The 20,409-nt window shown below is 40.6% G+C and overlaps 3 protein-coding genes and 1 long non-coding RNA gene across 8 annotated transcripts in view; 2 read left to right on the top strand and 2 right to left on the bottom strand.

Annotated features, from left to right (window-relative positions):
* LOC111267228 (unconventional myosin-IXb) overlaps nt 1-5,522 on the top strand; it is a 35,391-nt gene extending 29,869 nt beyond the window's left edge. The window contains exons 34-39 of one of the 3 annotated variants that reach the window (XR_002684491.2): nt 356-681; nt 864-968; nt 1,330-1,526; nt 1,759-1,925; nt 2,273-2,455; nt 5,206-5,522. Coding sequence is in view for 2 of the 3 variants with exons in the window: in XM_022845325.2 (XP_022701060.1) it covers nt 356-681; nt 864-968; nt 1,330-1,526; nt 1,759-1,925; nt 2,273-2,323 (846 nt within the window). In the remaining variant the exon portion in view is untranslated. Of the gene's footprint in view, nt 1-355; nt 682-863; nt 969-1,329; nt 1,527-1,758; nt 1,926-2,272 lie in introns of all 3 variants that reach the window. The other 2 variants (XM_022845326.2, XM_022845325.2) reach the window with 2 other exon arrangements.
* Nucleotides 5,410-20,409, bottom strand: part of LOC147752571 (uncharacterized) — a 33,869-nt gene continuing 18,869 nt past the window's right edge. Inside the window, exons 6-7 of the mRNA XM_086971234.1 lie at nt 7,281-7,414; nt 5,410-6,947 (exon numbers count right to left, since the gene is read on the bottom strand). Of these exons, the coding sequence (XP_086827360.1) occupies nt 6,873-6,947; nt 7,281-7,414 (209 nt within the window). The 3' untranslated portion in view covers nt 5,410-6,872. The remainder of the gene's footprint in view (nt 6,948-7,280; nt 7,415-20,409) is intronic.
* LOC111267232 (uncharacterized) lies at nt 10,357-20,328 on the bottom strand. 3 transcript variants are annotated; one of them, XM_086971231.1, is made up of 12 exons: nt 20,082-20,328; nt 17,254-17,361; nt 16,959-17,069; nt 16,440-16,639; nt 15,838-15,974; nt 15,425-15,513; nt 14,413-14,606; nt 13,763-13,913; nt 12,790-13,155; nt 12,286-12,488; nt 11,144-11,411; nt 10,357-10,701 (listed from the first exon to the last, which is right to left on the bottom strand). In XM_086971231.1, exons 1-11 carry the CDS (start codon nt 20,194-20,196, stop codon nt 11,313-11,315), a joined length of 1,773 nt encoding a protein of 590 aa, XP_086827357.1. In that variant the 5' UTR covers nt 20,197-20,328; the 3' UTR covers nt 10,357-10,701; nt 11,144-11,312. The 3 variants fall into 3 exon arrangements, with proteins under 3 accessions (XP_086827357.1, XP_086827359.1, XP_086827358.1); XM_086971233.1 differs by having other exon boundaries at nt 12,429-12,488; XM_086971232.1 differs by lacking the exon at nt 20,082-20,328 and adding an exon at nt 18,634-19,305.
* On the top strand, nt 16,494-17,574 carry LOC147752572 (uncharacterized). Its single transcript, XR_015313705.1, has 3 exons — nt 16,494-16,625; nt 16,952-17,051; nt 17,213-17,574. It is a non-coding gene; the product is annotated as an uncharacterized LOC147752572 (long non-coding RNA).

Genomic DNA, 20,409 nt, shown 5'->3' with positions numbered 1-20,409 from the left:
GCCAAATATGCCCACTAATTTAAGATAGAAGGCTATATAAACGGGATATTCACAAAATGCGTTTACTATTAAGTGATTAGATCAAAAAGCGATCGATGTTTCTACGCATACGCATTGCCAAAAAGTAAAATAACCTCATTCAGTTTATCGAAGAACAAAGTGAAATATATATATATATATATATATATATATATATATATCCAGAAAACCTTCAAAGATGATGGTTTTAATGGCATATTTTAATTATCTTCCTAGTTTTAACGTTTTTACCTTACCAACGATAATTTTTTTAATCATTTGAACGGCTCGTACAACGAACAGTTGTCTTTCGCTCATTAATACGCTATTTGTGTAGGCGATCTTCCATCAATTGGCCCGTCTTCCTCGGCGAAACTATGAGTTGTTCGGGCGACTAATGTTCCATCTAGCCCGCGTAGCTCAACACGAAGACTCAAATCGGATGAAATCGGAAAATCTCGCTATTATATTTACACCGTGCATCTTCCGTTCGAACAATAAAAAAGAAAAGGCTCAAGATTCATTGGCTTCGGTGGCAAAGCAGACCGAATGTATTACCTTACTCATCGAAGACCAATTGCAGAGGTTAACTACAACACTGGCAGAGATTGATACACTGGACACAGCATGTCATACAGCTTCTACAAGACTATCGTCTTTAAGGTAAAATTGTTTGATGTTGTGTCAGGACAAGCAGGTCTAATAAATCACTATATTTTTTTTTCCTGTAATATGTTTAACTGCTCCATCGGGCAGCGAGTCATATTTACAACGAGAAAGTAACCAGAAATCGTCATTTTATGTTGTTTGTCACTACTAATCTGTAATTCATACTTCTATTCCAGATCATCACGCATGTTTTTGGCAGAGGAAAAGAATCGCGCTGGTCCCGAAGATCAGTTCGAAGAAACCATCCTTACAAATCACATCGAAAATCTACAGAAAGAGAAGTAAGTAACAGTGATAGCAGTATTTCGAATGGCTTGTTTGCTCGAATTAAATCACCTTATGCACTATGTGTACTTTTAGTACGAAACTTCTAGTAAAGTTTCGAACTCTTCTCCGCGTTGTAGCGCCGCATCAGTACTATGTGGATCTTTACTATTAAAAACGCTCAATGAAAATTGTGGCTGGTGACCTGGTATAGCTCAAGCTTATAACACGTGATTGTAGAGCGAAGATAGTTCACAAATGGGTAATGAAGCACTCCTGTTCGCTGGTAGGTATAAGGCTGTGACCTACTCGAAGAGCTGATACAATCGCATAAACATGTACCTGCGAGCTTTTTTTTTGGTTTTTCTTTTTCACTAGGGCATTGCTGACCTCGGATCTACCGACACTACAACCGTCGCAGTCTGGTCAAGGCTCCGATGACGATCAGCTTTCAACAACAGATGTTGACGAGTCGGCCGCCGGAAGCCTTGACGATCTTCACGAAAGAGAAGCTGCTGCTGCTACTACAGTATCACTGGGAACAGTCAGTGCTACAGGTGGACTAACCACTGAAGGTAATAACACCCCGATGATCTTCTCTAGATTTTCATTTAGAGAATTACACATATTACATGTACTGACAATCGAGAACAACGTAGCTGGCTAGCCTGTAGCAATAGGTTCTATCGCACCTTCATCGGTTTATTTATACGCTAGATAAAAAGTATCAGTCTATAAATCACATAGCAGCAGCTTATTTCTCCTAAATTATTACTGATATATTTACGAGTTTGATTGCCTCAATAGGATCTCTCACAACAAAAACATCGAGCGTCACATCACCGCCGTCCTTGGCTGCAACATGCTCTTCAATGGATAACACAGGCCACAAGCTTAGCAGTAAGAGCCGTGTATCGACTCCAATCAGGCGATTACCGCACTCGTCGTCCGGAAGTCCATCCATATCAGTGCAGGTATAGATGTAGAATACAACTCATAGTTTGATTAACTAGTACTGAAACTATTTATTTTTGCTAGTCCCGCCTGCAACATCTTGGATCGTAAAAAAGAGAGTACGTTTAAGACGACTTCGGAGCAGAATGGTCTTTGTCAACATACTGCGCTCAGACATGGGCGTATGAGCCTTCAATGGTCCGACACAGTCGGAGCAATCGCCTCACCAGAGCACGCGAAGATGATAGCTTTTAGCACTTTTACGAAAAAAAAAAAAGTTACAGCTGTTCTTTACAATTACAGAAAAGCTCCTTTGAGACAGTGACAGACAACGAACGTTAAAGGCATTTTTACGTACACGTTACAGGGGAGCAGTGAAAACCTAGACGCGTCAGATGACTCAACGATTTTGGTTTAGAGCCGTTCTAAGGAAGAAGGATATATTCCAAAAGGCAATGTCGATACGAATCATAACCAGTAGTAATGTCCATCTGGATAGAAGAGGCGGAAGGCGGCACCAGCAATTTAAGTGACACCTGCCACCAGTGAAGTAATTGCCATATAAACAATGCAGATGTATACTGTTTTTGACTTTATCATCATTATCAAATCTTAAGAGACGCAGTTTTGTCATCACGAAGACTGATAAGCTGTTGTTAGTTGACAAAGGAACCCATGTTACGCGGTCAGAAAACGGGACATAAATATACTAACGGTTAGCTGCTGCTGGGACAAATACTTTGGTTAAATGAAATCCATAACTTAATACTATATTATGATATTTTTGTAATCTTCTTGCGCAAGACTTGGTGGACAAAAGATGAAGAAGAGTCTGAATGGCAGTTTCTATCATTGTTTACGACGACTTATCCATATAATACAACCATTACAGCTCTAGACATTCAATAGCCAGTTTGATGCGGCGGCGGTCAGGGGGCGCAGCGATCGCATCATTTCTATTTAGGTTAGGTGACCGCACAGGTATTTTTCAACAGCTGAAGTCGCACGTCAAGTACAAAACGACACGAGCGCTCTATAATTTTATTATAGATAAAGACCTTACTTGCGCTCCATTTCAAGCCTTAATAGGTATAGGTAAAAAATTAATGCACATAATAATAGAGTTGAGTGATAAAATGCGCCATACTTGATGAAGTATAGTGGCTTTGAAAGACTTTAAAACCCGCCGTAGAAGAACCCGTCATCGTCAACCTGCAAACACCATATCAGCGCATCTAACATGGCGCGAAGTGCACAGATTCTTTAACGTCACGAGAGTAGACTTCAGATATTCTAGACCACCTTTGTAGTCAAAAGGTTCACATCGTATAACAGTATTAGTGGCCTAGTATATAAATTGCTCTTGCTACTGCAAAGGTTGCAATTAGAAAGCTCTCTACCTTCCTGCCAGAGTCTACCTAAGATTCTGGAGAAAGGATATAGAGGATGTAGGATTGATCGTCGCGGAACCCGGAGCCCAACTCAAGTTTCCAGCCATATTCTGTTAGACAAGCTAGAATAGTTCAGTTCCTGCTGGCTAAAATTATGTCCCATCGTGACACGTCATTGAGACTTTCAGGTGGGTCAAGTTCATGCATGATCCCGAGGATGGGTGAGCTTACTAAGTATGTCACTGAACAGGGTTCCCAGAAAGTAATATCCTGTGCGCAGCGAAGCACTTCGGAGACGAAGACTTCGGAATAATAATACTAATAATCAAATATCGAAGTTAATTTTTGCTTTTTACAAGCAAAGTTACCAGGCTCAATTGTTCTTCACCGCGGTAGAAACGCATCAGAAACCGCCAATGAGGTCGGGTTTCCCGGAGTATGGCGTCACGTCGCTCGAAACGTGACTGTGACGACTGCTCGCGGGTTAACAAAACACAGTTAGACGAATACGTACATGATTGATGACAACTGCATACATCTACTTCACTAAAGACGCCGAAAGTGATTGGAGATTATACGATTCAGTAATATAAACTGTCTGTTGAACGACAAAGATGTATAAATCCTTGTAAATGTATAGATTTCTAATGTAACGTCCATTCTATTCGAGTAGGTTGAAACATCTGTGGTTCAGGTACGCAGCAAAAAAAAGGTTTATGTTTTGGACAAGACGTGGAACGTTTTCCTTGCAACAGTTGTCTTGTGAAAGCCGATGTTATGTAAGGACATAACTGCAGTAATAACTTTCCAGGTAAATCTATATTTTTCAACAGAAGAATCGATTAATCACCCAACTATAAACCCTGATTATGGCTAAAAAAAAAAAAAAAAAAAAAAAAAAAAAGTTGATCTTATTCCACTAAAACTTACGCAGCAATTAAATCCTTGTCATACACACATATCTCTGGCCAATTCAATCAAATCAATACACTCTAATTGAAAATGTACGAGCAGTGCGAGCTATCGTTATAATTACTGTGCACAATTTTTACATCTGATTGTTCTTTGTCTTCTCTGGGGGATGCGCTTTCCCCGATGAAATTAATATAGATGTAGTCCTTGGAAAAACACTAGACGACTGCCGTTGTTGTTTGTCAGAAACAGATTGTTTGAAAAGATACAGAGTGATTTGTTGTTAACTTTTTTTTGTTCAAGTATATAATTCCACCTGTGGTGCACATGATGCTCAAGCGACGCCAAGCGTGTTTCACTGAAGATCAAACTTAAGGTCTTCCCCCCACACACACACTATTGATTACGTCCACTCGTGGCTGATTCATAGTATTTGACAGCTTTCTCTAATCTAATTTCAGCTAACCAATTGTCTCCGTATATCAATATAGAGATTATGAAACGGTAATCGTTAGATTTATTTGGTTCGATGCTCAAGTGTAAATAGAAGTCCTTAGTCGTTAACACAGCAGAGTCCATACGTGCGTTTATGTCCCTGACGAACGGCCAATGACATCGAAGTAATAAATAACACAATATCATATTCAGCGGCAATACCCCTGTGGAAAAGATTTTCTGTTTCGTTTACCCGTCAATAAAAACGATCCCTTTTCACTCTAAGGAGGAAAAGCAAATTTAAGTATATGTCATGTTGAATTTTAATGACATTATATGGCGTACCCTGTGAACGGATGTATAGGCCTATGTTTGAAGTGTTACCGACAAAGTCCATAGCTTTTGGGGACGGGTATTCCTAAGCCATCCATTGTACATACGCGGACCCTCATATAAACTCGTATAAGTGTAGCGCTCAAGATGGCGTAAGGTTATTTTGAACTAAAATAAAGCTAAAAATATGCGTCCAAATCAATGTGATTTTGTATTTGCTGTCATTAAGGATATAGGCAAATGGAAACGAGCGACATCCCGCTAAGTAAACGTACGGAATATGCTGCCGGTAGATCTGGACTGGATTGTAACAGGACGTACTTGTTATTGCCTTCTCGACTATAACGCAATATAAATAGTAATTATTTACGTTTTGACTCCAGCAGGGTCCCGCTCTACTGCAGAGGGTCCTGTCAAAATGAAAAAGAGACCATTGTATAAGCTAGCTGGTACTTTATTTCAGGCGAACTCTGAGAGTTAATTTTTTTCATTCATTAAAGATGTATAGATGCAAATTGAAAATCTTGTTTTTTTTTTTTTTTTTTTTTAACAATATAGCATTACTACGATCAAAATTTGAAGAGATATAGCGCGATTAAAGTTGTTCAAGTTTCTAGACCTCAAGTTATGATTCCGCACTTTGTAACTCTATTTGAGCTTTAATCTTAACAGTTGATCAAATCAATTAATGCTGGTCGCGTGCTAAGATTATAACATCCGTACGTGTATATGTTTATAATTCCCATAACACGATGTTACTGGTTGTCCTACACGATACCGTGTGTTGCCCAGTGACAGCGTGTGTTGAGACGATATTTTTTTTTGCCAAGATGTCTACCATTCCGTGACTCGATATATAATATCATCTTTTTTTTTCCTTTCTAGTATGTAAATGAAAATGTAACGTTAGCATGATCGCAGACACAACACGTCCAAATACAATAGCTTTCAATTTAAAAACTCCCTGAAACGATGTTCTCTAGAAAACTGGATAGCCGAACAGTATTTAATAGTATTCACGTTACATATTACCGAACTGTAATTTATATGAGCTGAGTAAATGTACAGATACGCCAAATTGGAAACTCGTACTAAAGAAGATGAATAATATTCCATTGGCGTCAGTAGCCATCTGTTTCATAAATCTACCTTACGCTGTTTTGCTGAATTTGTCGAAATACCCACTTTTATGTGCTGAATCAGTAGCGTATCCGACTACGTAACTGCCTACAAAATCAGCGTCGTGCCGACGCTGCCGTTGTACTTTAAAAGCCATGTTTATTATGGGCCCCAGTAGACGGCCCCCGAAATCCGTCATATAATGCGTGAAAATGTCTTAATTAGATACATACAATTGTGTCGATCGGTTGCTACGGGTCGTATTGAATTCACGCTTGCGTTACGGGGTGTGTCACATTCGAAATGCATAGTATGTGCCAACCATCGATTCAATTGAGTATATAAAGAAATTCGTCATTTGTTTGCAGTACGGGTGCCGGAATCTTATCTACCTTTTAGCGGTATCAATACGAAATAGTCCGTTTTAACAAAATCAAGGCCGATATAAGTCTAGACAGCTTCAAGGGTTTCTTCTATTCTAATAGACAACTGCTACGTCGATAATTTCAGGCCATTAAACGAATAAATTGTTTTTACGTATATGACGTAAAATAAGCTTCCGTGTTCTAGAGATGGACACCCACAATTTATAACAGAATCCTGGGTAGAGAGGCACTTAAGGGTGTACGCACGCGGCGTTGTCATCTGTTGTCCAGAATCCATAACCAGTACGCGGTAGTCCTCTCCATTTTACATGCCTTCCGTTGTATCGCAAACGTTGGGTATTCCTGTTCCTGTATTTTTCTGCCTTCGTGCACCTTAATAAGTAAGTAGATCCTATTTGGTTTCAGCGCACGGGCTGTGGCGAATACCAAAACTGAAACGTGGTGCAGACAATTTGTTCACGAACACCTACAATTGAATTTAAATATATAAAGTTCAATTAAAAAATGGTACAGGAACATAGAATAATCAGTAAACAGGCTTACTCCAGACAAACACATTAGTTAGATATCCAACATGTCACGATTTTTATCTAGACTGTTATGCAGAAGACCACATATATAGAAGGAAATACGGACTATGACATTATTTAAACTATCATAATGTGTGTATATATATATATACATTATAATAGTTTATTATTATTATTATTATTAGCCACTTTTAGACAAAATTAAGGTAATAAATTGCTAATTTTTCAAATATTGTCCGCTCAAAAGATTAGAATCATTTCGTACGTACCCTTTCAGGAGTGTATTGTCCTGGTCCAGGTTTAGCTGTATGATCTGTCGGAATCGTCGTCCTATAACTAAGGCTGTACGAAGGACTCTTTTTCTTGTAGGCGTCTGCCGGTGGAGGGTTATATTTACCTGGCGCTGTAATGTATTGCAAGAAAAAATATTAATATTAAAACGCTACTGAAGAGGAGGAAAACAAACGTGACTGTGGTACATGAATCTACTATTTTCGTTGTGTATAGCTGCCACCATTTGGTAAGACACATCACTCTAGGAGGGACGAACCTAGTGTCTTCCGTAGTTTTACACAAATTGGATTTTAAACTCGAGACAATATAGTTATCCAGAACGAGTGTTTGTGACCTTCGGCCTGTTATACCGAAGTGTGTTCCTAGGCGGAGGACCTGCCAGCTACGATGTACGTACACGCGAAACTCTGAATCGTTTATGCCGAAGGGTGCAAGTGAAGCAAAAAGTCGTCAGTAATATGTGGACTCAAAAAGAGGACTATTGTCCTGTTACAACTTAAACGGACATCTGGTGCCATTTACATTGTTGTCTGTCAAAGAACGCGATTTCAAATGGGGACTATATCTATCAGTCCAGACGATAGTTGTGAAGTGTCTGATAACGACACACGCCAGGCGTCGGACGAACAAAAAACGATTAGAAATAACGAGCAAATTGAAGGAAAATATAGATGAGCGTCAAAACATCGAATTGAATCTAAGATACATCGGCCGAACTCCACGGTTTTTATTTTTAACTTTACTAAACGAACGAATATAGCCTATTAAAATTAGTAATTTACATATGTGTTTTTCTCGGCGCTGGAACCGCATCTATTGATTCTTTAGAATGAAGAAATAAAAAGAGATTATCGTGTGTGTGTGTGTATGTATACACGTACAACTGCAGAGCTTAATGTTTTCAGTGATAGCCATTGATAATAAGTGTTTTTGCATAAAAAGCCGTTGAGTGGGTAAAATATAGGCTCCTTCTGAACCGTAACGTAAGAAATAGTATGCACATTACGCCTTGAGGCATGTCGTAACGAGATGCGAAAGCCAGCATTGTAGAATGAGTAAGGTCCTTTCAACTCTCAACTTAAAGCAAAGGTAAATCACAATCGTTAATCGGGTAGGAATTGTTATTAATAATAATTGGAAGCAAAAAAATATATCAACAGTACAGTAATGTAGTTTCTAGTCCAAAGTAAATACTATTTTTAGTAAGTATTTACTTTGGACTAAAAACTGTTCCGTAAAATGTAATCCGTCTACTAAAAAAAGACGGATGTTACAACACAGCGTCGTCATCTCCGCCGCCGCCACCACCACGTTGGTATTACAGAGTAAAATCATCAGAGAAATCACAAGATAGCAAAAAAATAGGTCCGTATCTCTCGTCCAGAAATAACACCACGAAGAAAATAAGTTACTCGAAAAAGTCCAAAAGCGAGTGTGAATAGATGAAGAGACTCTATGTTGGATAGTCCATAGTAAATATGGAGGTTATTGTAAACCTACTTACGATCGTCGGCATAGGTTTTCTCGGGTTCTTCAAAACCACGCCGATAATAATGCAATAACTCAAGGATATTTTCAGTATCCAGGTCTTGTGAGTGATTACAAAAGGAAGCCCTTCTGAAGAAAAGCCAAATTCAGAAAGAATTACCTATTCTTTCTGAATTTAGTTAAAGTTACGTTAAATTGTCTTGTGAGCCCGGACAGAACCTTCGTTAAGATCCAACACGGCATGATTTTGCCAAAGCCTTTACATTTGGCGCGTGAATATGAAACTTAAAGCATAACATTTTGTGTATGCCAAAAACTTATTAATGTAAGCCAATTTGTCACAGTTCTGATTATCGCTGGATACTTTGTAACGGCAATAACCGATCGGATAAGCAACCTCCTCAATCTTATTTGATTTACAGTTAAAAATGTTGCCGAAGTTGAGCGAAGAGCAAGATATAACGCCATTTTTCCCCTGATTTTGGGATGGGTAAACCTTTGTCGGTGTGGCATCACAAGATAATTCATGATCTTCAAGCTTATTGTTGTTTTTGATTATATGGCGCTTTTTGCCCGGCACGCCGTTGTACTTGGAACAGTCACTTTTTATTTGAACACAGGGCTGCGCCGTCGCAGGCAGTAGAGTTTTCCGGCGCCTGACGACCAGGCGCTGTCAGCAATTGCCCCATAAGGGACCAAACGCTTTTCCCATGCACGCAAAGGTTTTCCCATGACGATGATACGTACATAATGATCTAGTTAGAGAAACGTACACTTCTACATGCTGGTCACCAACAAGCTCAGTGCAGACACTTCTATTCCGCTTTTGTCTTGTTCCAATACAGCCCTGCGATATAAACTAGATCACTTTAGGAGAAATATTCCTAGGGTAACGTAACCTTCTAATAGCCACTTTTACAAAAGGTCTCAAGTTCGAGTGCAAATTATTTACTCAAAGCAGCAGAAAAAATGATTGTCGGTCCATCCGTTAAAGGGTTGTAGCGCTTTCTAGCTTATAGTGATTTTCCATAAAGGATCACAGTGATGAGACAGTGAAGTTGTGTCCTCTATACTACCATTATACATGAGTATGGGACTCTGCAAGATTGCTCCATTTTTTTTTGTTCGAAACATCGAATCCCTTAATGCTCATGTTGGCATATTGAAATGGGCAGTGGATATTCGAAAACAGTCAATGCTATAATGTGTATTTTGCGAGGAGAGAAATGATGCGATTTTTTGGAAAGGGTCATCTCGTTACTACACGCGTTTACAGAAACGCACCTTGACCGCTTGCTGATATGTACATTAGTATAACCGATTCCGGGTAAACGTACGCACATTATTTTGCCTGAACGAAACTTATGTAGCACTCATTCAAGCATATTATTATTCTAAAGATATAAAGTGGGAAAGGAGGACCCGGTGGCCGCCTGCTAAGTAAGATGATGATAAAATCGGTACTAAAGATGACGCCCTCTGTAACGTAAAACCGCGTTAATATACTGCCTTTGTCAAATAGTCTTCACACCGCGGACAATATATAAAGCAAACGAACACCGATAGTTTTGTTGACCTTTATTCTCGATATATTTTAAGATTCGAATAGATATTTGGGTGGTGTGCGAACCACAAGATCGCATACAAAACTGTTATGGATAATTTACTGTTTTCTAAAATCTGATAAAACGACTCGCAGCAAGTAGAGTGGTACTGTCGTATAACAGATTATTACTGCCACGGTATCGTCGGTTCTATATTTTTCGGTATCCAAAAGTATCCTAATGGATGGCGAGGTCATCCAGATGAAGCCAGTTTTAACGTGCATTCCCATAGCGGTTCACCGCGGCGTCGACGTTGTTGCGACGATATAAATGGTCCTGGGGCGCCGCATCTTGTGCAACAAATCTGGAGCAAAAGGGGCATTGCCATTCATATTTATGGAACGCTAGCTTATTAAGACGTCAGGAAAATATGATTATGTTTTGTTACTTACAAAAACTTAACCATTATCTAATTACGCTCTTACAATAAGCTAGTTCAGAGGGTGACTAAGATTAAGAAAAAAAATCACTGTGCAGTAATTATAGTGGTTCATGATATTAGAAAATAGAACAAGTAGGCGCGTGGTAACGCGGGAAATCCTGTTTCATATTAGTATCGAGTGATTGGGCGTAAGGCCTGGCGGGTACGTACGTCCTGTTGCCGGATTCGAACCAGCAGACTACGGCTTCGCAGACGGGGACCTATTATCAGAGGCGCATCTCTCTTTCCACATCTAACGTTAGCCTCTAGCGTCTATAAAAATACAATTTAGAAGTAAGTATACATAAAAATACTAAATACTTACTTAGAAAAGGCCATTTTACACGCATTGCCGTAACGCTGGTGCATAGTAGAGTGGTGTCAAATAAATTAAGAAAAAGTCATGTCTTAGAGGGCCGTGGGCGGATAACAGCTGAGTCAAAGCGTAGGGTTAATGTCGTTCATGTGAAGTTCCTTTACTTAAGATAAGATGGCTACGGAGAAAATGGCGCGTTGAAAAAGCGCTCATTGAAGATCACTTCCGGATCAGCTGTCTTTGAGCGGAAGGAAAATGATGGAGCACTCGTGAAAACCTGCGGGCAAAATATCCATCAAATTACAATTGCAATGGTTAAGACACATGCATATATGTCATGTATACTTTCTAAGATGAATTAGGGAAAATCAGTCGAATCTATGAAATACTAGAGTGAGCTGACTTCGGGTTATGTAATAAATCGTACGCTAACTATTTTGGTTTTGTGTCACATCTAAAATTTCGACATGTATATTGCGTGGGGGGACGAAAATAGGTCTACTACGTACATCGGACTGGCGAGTTGCGCTACGCAGGGCTCTTTCGTCAAATCTAGGCAGTAAAATACAAAAAAGCAGATATCGTGAAGACCCTATGGTCAAGCACGCGTGCTTACACTTGTCACATAAAATGGAGCTTGAAGATGGACCAAACGTGAATAAAACGATTCATTCTATTCAACTCCACGCAGATATTATATCGTGTTATCTATGAATCAACGCTATACTTGTTTCATGTCGCTGCCCTGTTGCATCTTTCGGGCTCGAAATCTTCGACGCTAATTGGGATCAACTAGCTAAAAGCACGCATCGGCGTATCACGTCTGTCTGTGCCTAGGGCATGGCATAAAGATATTAGTATTCAGCACGTCATATATATATAATTCCTAATCTACTTACCTCTCTCATCCCTACTTTAACCTAAGCCTGTTTTTTTTTTTCACTATTGTTAAAGCTAGGTTCCAGCTTGCCCCCCGCCCGCTTCCTCGCCTTTTCTCAGTAAGTGTTCCGGCCTCCCAATTTCCCCCGGTCGCTTTCGGCGTCATTTTTTAACAGACTGTTTTAGCCATAGCACCTGACCCTGACTGATCCCAGATAAGGTGTAAATTTGTTATTTCAGTTAGTCAAGTGCTTAATTTCGTTAGAGGATACCATGTGATCAGCCCGATCTGGTAGATAGTCACACGGAGCTGGATGAATCGTTCGAGGACGTCGCTCTGCTGGTCTCCCACCAAACGAATAAGCAGGCGATACAGGTCGTACGAGAGGGTCTGCACGTTCAATATAATATTCACCTGGTGCTGGGGTAGTGTCTCGCATTCGGCGAAGACTTGGCCATCGTTCAAAATCACCGCCTACGCAGTGTCCGGCGTATCAAAATGCAAATATTACATAGTTGCTTGAACTATTTAGCTACTACTTATTATCTAATCTGTTCAGTCATTAGGTAAATTTCGATATTTATTATTCACGATTCACTATTATCCTGGGTCGAATAACCTAACTCGAGGATAACCGTCAGAGCGATCTACCAGTAGTTTGTAAATAAGGAGTGGTTATTGTCACTTGTTATTTTTCAAAGGTTGTGGCTCGCCGACCATGAGGCTCGTTTTTTAGGGAGACAAGTTCGGTACACTTCTAGGCGAATATACTAACCAACGCTGCAAGCATAAACCGTCTTCTGGGCGAACGATTTCGTCGGAAAGCAATAAGACTCAAAACAAGGTGGCATCATTCTCAGGGATTCCACCGAATGACCTCGCCGAGGGCCAAACGTTGCAGTTCGACCCCCACTTACTGCTGTTGCGTCTTCACGACGATCCGTTCTATCCCTAGCCCCGAAGCTGAGACTTCGCTTAAGTAAACTTTTTGTCTTTCCGCCCTTCGCCGATACGCATTTGTTATTATAACTACTGCTGCTGATTGTCTTCTTGCCCTTCGAGTCCCTATCTCGCTCAAGCGGCCGCGACTCTCTTCGACCTTCTACTAGCGACCGCTCCGCCCACGAAAGCGGCCTAGAGGCTGCAGGTGGTGGAAACGAAATCAACAAAGTACAATAGGTGACAAACTATTCGGCATGTAGAATTAATCGTCTCCTGATTATTACCCATGACTGAGAACAGTTAATTAAGCCCTTTCGAAGCTAACAATAGATTATTCAATAATGGTTTAATTTTTCCAGAAAGAAACACATCTCTCGAACTCTTTTAGCCAAGCGTTTCAGGTACACTCTAGGGCTTCGTAAATAAATTATGAAATTCTATACTTGAGGGGTGCGGATCTTATTTCTTCAATAATCATAGTTATAGATAATAAAATATAACAACATATATATATATATTACACAACAGATAATAGAAATTTGTAAGGACAGAGCACCTTCTATATGCATGCTAATCATCGTAAATACTGCGTACGTTGAAGTTTGATGAAAGGCCCTTTCATGCCGTGGCTATGTATAACCTCAACAGAGACAACTTGGTACGCAAGAGGTTGTATAAAGCGACTTCGTGGTCGTGAATTTCAGTTTCAATGCAAATGTATTCGGAGGTAGGTGTAAACATAGCTTCAAAATCAAGTTTTTACCTAAACTGTAGGACATGTTGAGGTGTTTCGAAAACAAACCTACTCAGGGTCGACGGCTGTGCAGCGGTAGATGACTGACTTGGAAGGGGTTCGAAAAAGTTCTGGGTCTTGCCCTGGGAAGGGAAGTTGGTTCCGCTCTTCGAGTGTCGCTGTTTGAGTGGAGACGTCCACGAGGATCGAGTTCCCACACGACCCTGTAATCGTGTCAAACCGAATATTTCACGATAAGGCACACTGTACAACTCGAATATGATTTTCTGTATGGAAACTTTCGCCCCACACAGCGGACGTGAGACACACCGCCCCTGTGCTCAAGGTCGCTTGGTTCTTTGGACGTCTTTTAATATGAGAGGTTCATTCGATGAAGATCATGCCGAACCTCACAGTAGAGACGCTCCACTGGAAAGCTCTCAGCTACTTTCAGTGTTCCGACTGGCGTCTTCGGTGGACCCATCAAATCTGAGTGAATATATCCAGTAATGACAACTTCGCAACGATGTTACTAGGCTCTATGTGCTATAAGAATGCGCCTAGTGACGTTCTTCATAGGAAAACTTGTATAAAAATGCTCCCTCTGGTGTTCGGAGCTCTCACTTCACTTTTCTTGCATTCTTGCGAACCAAAAATATTTTTCTAAAAACCTGTAACACCCATATTGTTATTCTTGTTTAACAAGAATCGAATTATAGTCACCTTTAGGCTTTGAGGATTCTGGTCGTTGTCCTGTTCTTCCCTTATTTCTTTGTTGTTGTTGGTGCTGCTGCTGATACTTTTTTCGTTTTTGTCGGCCGTCTTTTCGGGCGAATGATGCTGTCCCGTTGTCTTCTTCAACTTCGTTTGCCTTAGCTGGACGGAAGCAAACGAGGGAAACCAGGACCTTTTTTGTTCTGAAAAGCACAAATTCTGCAGGCTGACTTGTTGTAGAGCTGTCCGCGATGATGTTCTGGAGGATGATACGACACGACACAGGTTATACGATTCTCGCTTCCTCCAAATCAAACAGCAGAACAGTGCCCGACTACGTGTAATTACCGTTTTTAAGCGTCTCCATAATATGATCAAACAGCGTCTGCACAGACCCCAAGATAATGATAACTTACAAAAGTTGATGATATTGATGAAGCCATTTAGTTATGTTAAGAAGCTAGTATCACTCAACTGAGAGTGAAGCTTTGTTGTCTGTAAAACTGTCGAAACTGAGATAAATTCAGTTCTAGTAACTTTATTTAACCACCATCATACAGACTAATTGCACCAGTCCAGTTTTCAATCTAGAACAGTTGGATGCGGTTTAAAAATCTGCACTATGTAGAGGTACTTTCAATCAACATGGCACTCCAGCCAATCCACTTACACCTAAGCTCATTCATGATTTACTGTCGCCGGTGTTGTATCTTTTAAACATCATATAACCACCAAATATAACCTTATATATTTAGTGTTCTACATATATTTCAGCTTCGTGCCACATGTAACGGTGCGGCAGGTAACGATTTTTCGTAAAACCTAAGTTTTACTATGCCACTCGTTTTTATTAAGTTAATAAAAGATTTACTTAGAAGATTCAAATATTCTTAGTATCAAGCCCTACCGTAAGCATTGGTTTCAGTTGTAGCAGTTGCACCGCCGAATTACTGAGCAAAAGCTGTGATTCTATGAGTAAATACGATTTATCATTGGTAGAGAATGAAGATCGATGTCTTACCGCTTCGTTTTCTTTTAACCGGTTCGTCAATGGGGTCGTCTATGAACTTGAATTTAGGTGGTAAATCTGCATCGGCCCGTTTCAGGTACCTTGATATAGAGATGAAAAATGAGAGTGACCATCATTAACCGCCAAAGTTATAAGCTCGTGTATGAATTATTTGTTGACCTCGCTAGCTAAGAGACATCGAAAGTGGTAATTCAAAATACAATGATAAAGAGCGGGTGATATTAAGGCTAATTCTGCTAAAAAAAATTTGCAAATATGTTGAAAGATCCTTCATAGAAAGCCTCACCTGCCGTGTTGGAGCATACATACAAGCCTTTGATTAGATATTTACAGATATTCGTCAAACAAAAATAGTGGAAATGAATGCAGCTTCTATAATCTCTTTTATTATAGACATGCACTACCGAAGGTGTTGTTGTTGACGGCCGATGTTTGGTGGTTCCAGCTTGTTGGCGAGGTTCACTGCCCTAGGAATCGTCCCGTAAAAACTTGGCTCGTAATGCCCCGGACCAGGAACGTCTTCTCGCTCCTTATCGAATGACTGGCGGAAAATACGAACACTTTTTCAGTATGCACACATGCCCAAGACACACAACAGTTGAGCAGAAATCAGTGTATCTTATTTTAGATAGATCTTTAGGCGCTGCTATTGAACGCGCTACTTAAACAATGCTACTCGACAAATACGCTATAGTGATCATCTGTCTGTCACCACCAGGCTAACATCTACTTGTTCTCGATGCACCAAACCCGTAAAGGTTCAACGGAGTCCGTATTCTATAGCAACCCAGACAGTAAACAAACATTGAAATGTAGCATTCGAACATCTGTTTTATCTGTTAGAAGAACCATAATACTCGTACGAATATAATTCGTTGCTATGCGTCCGACGCAGCGGTGACACGAGAGCCTGGGCATAAGCATAGTTCGTTATATGCCGAGAGCTGATCGCGTGAAGCAGTGCTTAACGAAGGCAGTGAGTACTACCCGGGCTAGTTTTACTCACCGGAAAGGAATTTCGATTACCCCTAATCGAGTGCTTCGGCGGACTTGGGTATCTCTGTTTGTCGCAACTCTCTACCCTATACGAATTTGGTGGAGGCGTATCTGGCAATTGTTGAATGGGTCGCGAGCAACGAAATGACCAACGAGGTGGACTTCGAAAACGGAGATTGTCTGCACGCTCGATTCGGTACGAATTAGGTGCTGAAACATTTTTTTCATCCTTTGATGTTACTTTATTATTAGATATAATGTCGTATATCGCTCAAGATAATTATAAACTAAGAAGGTAGCTTCTACTTGGTGCCTGATTAGGCCATTAAAGTGATGGGGACCTAAACAGAATTGAAAACGTCTGTGAAAGGTGGGAATCGAGCACAAGGTTGCGCTTCGAAACAAATATAGTAAATGCTCGCAAACAGGTTCATAAAAATGCTCAGAAAACGAACCTGTTATAAGAATGCGCATATATTTATAAATAGAGACATATGACTTCATTAGAAAAGTGGTTTTCAGGCCTCACCTGGATCTGGTTCGCTTCCCTCGTGGTCTCGAAGCCTTGATCCAAATGAATATCTAGGAGGACTCGCGTATCGCAGTGGGTCTGCTCTTTCTGGTGTGTACTCAGCTGGGCCTGCAAATCGTTAATATATTATAGAACATAACTTTATGAATGCAACCAATGATTGACTTTAGCAATGCATAATTTCTAAGGTTGCATGTTACCTTCAAAACATTTGGACTAGTGTAGCATAAAATTTTTGTTGGTTGGTGCAGGCTTCCTAAAAGCACAGGTTGCTGGGTACGTGGACACTTACTTGGGTAATCGTTCGGAGGGGGGCTATGCGACCGACCTCGGATGGAGAAACCTGGCGTTCTCGAGTAGCGAGCTGCGTCCGCACGTTCTGGCTCGTAGTATCCTGGCCCTGCGAAGAATACGCGTTAGCTTGACCCACTAAAGCTATTACGACTCTGACAAAAAGCCCAATCGCCAAAATGCCTCGTTTTTCTGTGATGACGTGAAAAGCATATGTTATGCGTTTATTATGCGTGTTTAGGGCGCGACACGTTATGTTAGTGCATTGACATTCCTGCTATAAGCCATAAACCCAGCCTTAAAACCCAGACAAGTCCACTGACGTTAGTTGACTTTTATTTGTAAGGTAGAGACTGCATGCATAGCGTATATATTAGGCGAATATGCAGCTAGACGTACCCAAGCTCAATATGTTAGATTTTTTCATTCAAATCCATTCGAAACTAAAATACCATATTAATATAAAAGATGTGCATAGCTTCCGGAGTCGTGAATAGACAGTGTTAACACATACAGGAGAAAAGATCGCATAATCAGAGAACCCTATTAGTACGTATAACATATTTTTACACATACTATACACGTACGGTCAGAACTAGTTAATACGATCTTAATAAGCTTCCGGACACTAGTCTCACTACGAACGCCCTACATATACTTTTACTCAAGTTTGAACTTCCACACCGTCGGTCGACCATTTTATACAGTAAGCTATCATACGCGGTTCGCTGCAACAAGGGGCGAGCGATTTCACAATAACGCACTCGTCACTTCTGAAGCCTAGATCCCAGTTGCGATTGAGAGTCAGTGCCAAAAACGGCCTTAGCCTATGCGACCGTGTGTTGAAGGAACGATTGATTGATTGATTGATCGAAAGACGATTATTCCTTTAGAATTTCGTCGTTCGGTATTACGTGATTGCTAAGGACACTAGAGAAAACAGTGATGATAAGAAGAACCAACAATTTCAGCTAGCTTAAATGGCGAATGAAGTAGCTGCATTGCCCACATAAATCACATTACACATAAATCAGGCTCGAAACACCGGCGAAGTCGCATGACCATTAGTAATAACACACGAATAGATATACAGATAAGTCACATAACCCTCTACAGAAAACAGAAGTATCAGAAATACGAGTTTGCAGTATGGCTGGCTGGCTGGCTGGCTTCAACACGAACTTGTGATGATAATCAACATAACGCTAATGCGATGATAAGATGAAAAAGCGGCGCGCTAAATAATACTATGTATAATTGGCAAAATAACGATCATTAGTCTATCATTCGGCATGCATTTACGCGAACGTTATAGAAGCTGAAGACACTAAGAAGAACAAGCGAATGATGAAGATAGGGAAATGTTTGCCGTGCCATTTACCTGGGTGCATGATTCACGTTGGTGTACTTGGTGACGCTGAGCTGTTCAGAAGTAAAAGCTCTACACCGTTTGGCGTTCTTCGTATGAGCAACTACTGCTCTCTGTGGTGATAGCATTGGTGCTAATGACGATAAACAAAACAAAAAAGAAGGGTGCAGGTGCGCGCAAAGAATGGTTGTGTATATGCGTGTGGCTTTGCCCGTTGATGGTAACAACGGTGTCAGCTGAAACGCCGAGACAAAAGGCCCCGGACGTCAAAGGCAAAAGGGAGACCTTCAATGACGCATTGTATGCGACGATACAGTACAGCAGTTGCTGAGCGTCGGTCAATCCAACCAGGTAGACTGGTGTTTTCCGTAGCTTCAAATTAGACATGTCGTGATCTGCCGCTGCTACTTGCTCTACGCTGACGGCTGCCGTAGGAGCAATCGTAATACTATCGTAATACTACAGCAGCGGCAATCCTCACAGGACAAAAAGGCCGAGCTTGTTTCGGCCTCGCGCCGAAGGCCGTCCAAGCTCGGTCCAAGCGGCGACCGGAAGTGCCGGCCAGCGGCGCAACTTTGCAAATATCGTCATTTCAACACTAAATAGGAAAAGCAAACGTCTACAATGTGCCATCGTCTTTGAATAACAGACTGACGATAGGTACATATAGTTATATATATATATATATATATATATATACATAGTATCCACCGACAGCTATTGGCAGCATCGCTTAGCTGTAGTTCGATGGCGTACAAGCCAACGCCGAAGACGATTTAAATAAACGAGTAGTACCACAAAGGCCTAGAAAAAGGCTGCCAATGCAATAAAGTGAAAACCAAGGGACAACGCTACAAAGACGTGACGTGATGAGGAGATAACATAAAACAAAAAAAAAAAAAACAACTTATTATACAAAAGAATTGATCGCAGCTTGTACAGGACAATGGTCTTGTCACTAACGCTAATTGAACGTCTAAGCTGAAAAAAATAAGATATAAACAGCTGACGTCGCCAAGCAACGCTAACATTGTTTGACAGGTTTGCTTATCAGTTCGTATAGTGGAATAACCAGGTATTTAGGCTAATTTTAAAAGTAATATTGTAATCAGTTATGTTCTTTGTGAGGCGAAGATACCGCAAGACAGGTAAAGTATAGGAGGTGTAACCACATGTATGCTCGGAGGTTCTGTTACCGAACAATGGTCCCCTGAACTAATGCCACTACATTAAATCGAACTCTTCTTCAGTAAGCCAATAAACTGCTCCGCTTTGAAAACTGTAGATTTACAGGGGTCAGTAGGAAAATGCTTCAATCAAAATCATAGAAAGACTCCCATGCCCAATTTAAATCATCTTCAAAAAAGTCAGCAGCAAAAAGCGGCCGTATCAGATGAGAAAGGTGCTAGAGTCAGTGAAGGTGTTTTAGCTTTACTTAGTATTTTTTTGTTTAGTAGTACCAGGATCACAATCGTAGATGACGCGAGCGCTTTGAGGACTCTTCGCACTTCGTTCGCGGCTTCGTTCTCGCGTTAAGCTGCGGCGTCCGGGGTTGAGCGGGCAACTTGGCGGCATTTCTATTTGCGATTCTCCTGTAGATATTTTCGTATAAAATTCGTCTTTCTTTCCTCTTTTTCGTTTTAAACCCTCAAACGTCCTTGATTTAAATTGGAAGCCGACAGTTTGTCTTAGTCTTGCGAAGCAAACAAGCCGAAAACACACCTTAGATGGGACGTACGAATCATGATTCAGTTATGTTTAAATACTTTGAAAGTGGCAGTGATAGCT

The sequence above is a fragment of the Varroa jacobsoni genome, unplaced genomic scaffold, assembly GCF_002532875.2.
Source record: "Varroa jacobsoni isolate VJ856 unplaced genomic scaffold, vjacob_1.0 scaffold_1159, whole genome shotgun sequence".
In the NCBI taxonomy this organism is placed as follows: Eukaryota; Metazoa; Arthropoda; class Arachnida; order Mesostigmata; family Varroidae; genus Varroa; species Varroa jacobsoni.
This window is presented reverse-complemented; position numbering and strand designations above follow the sequence as displayed.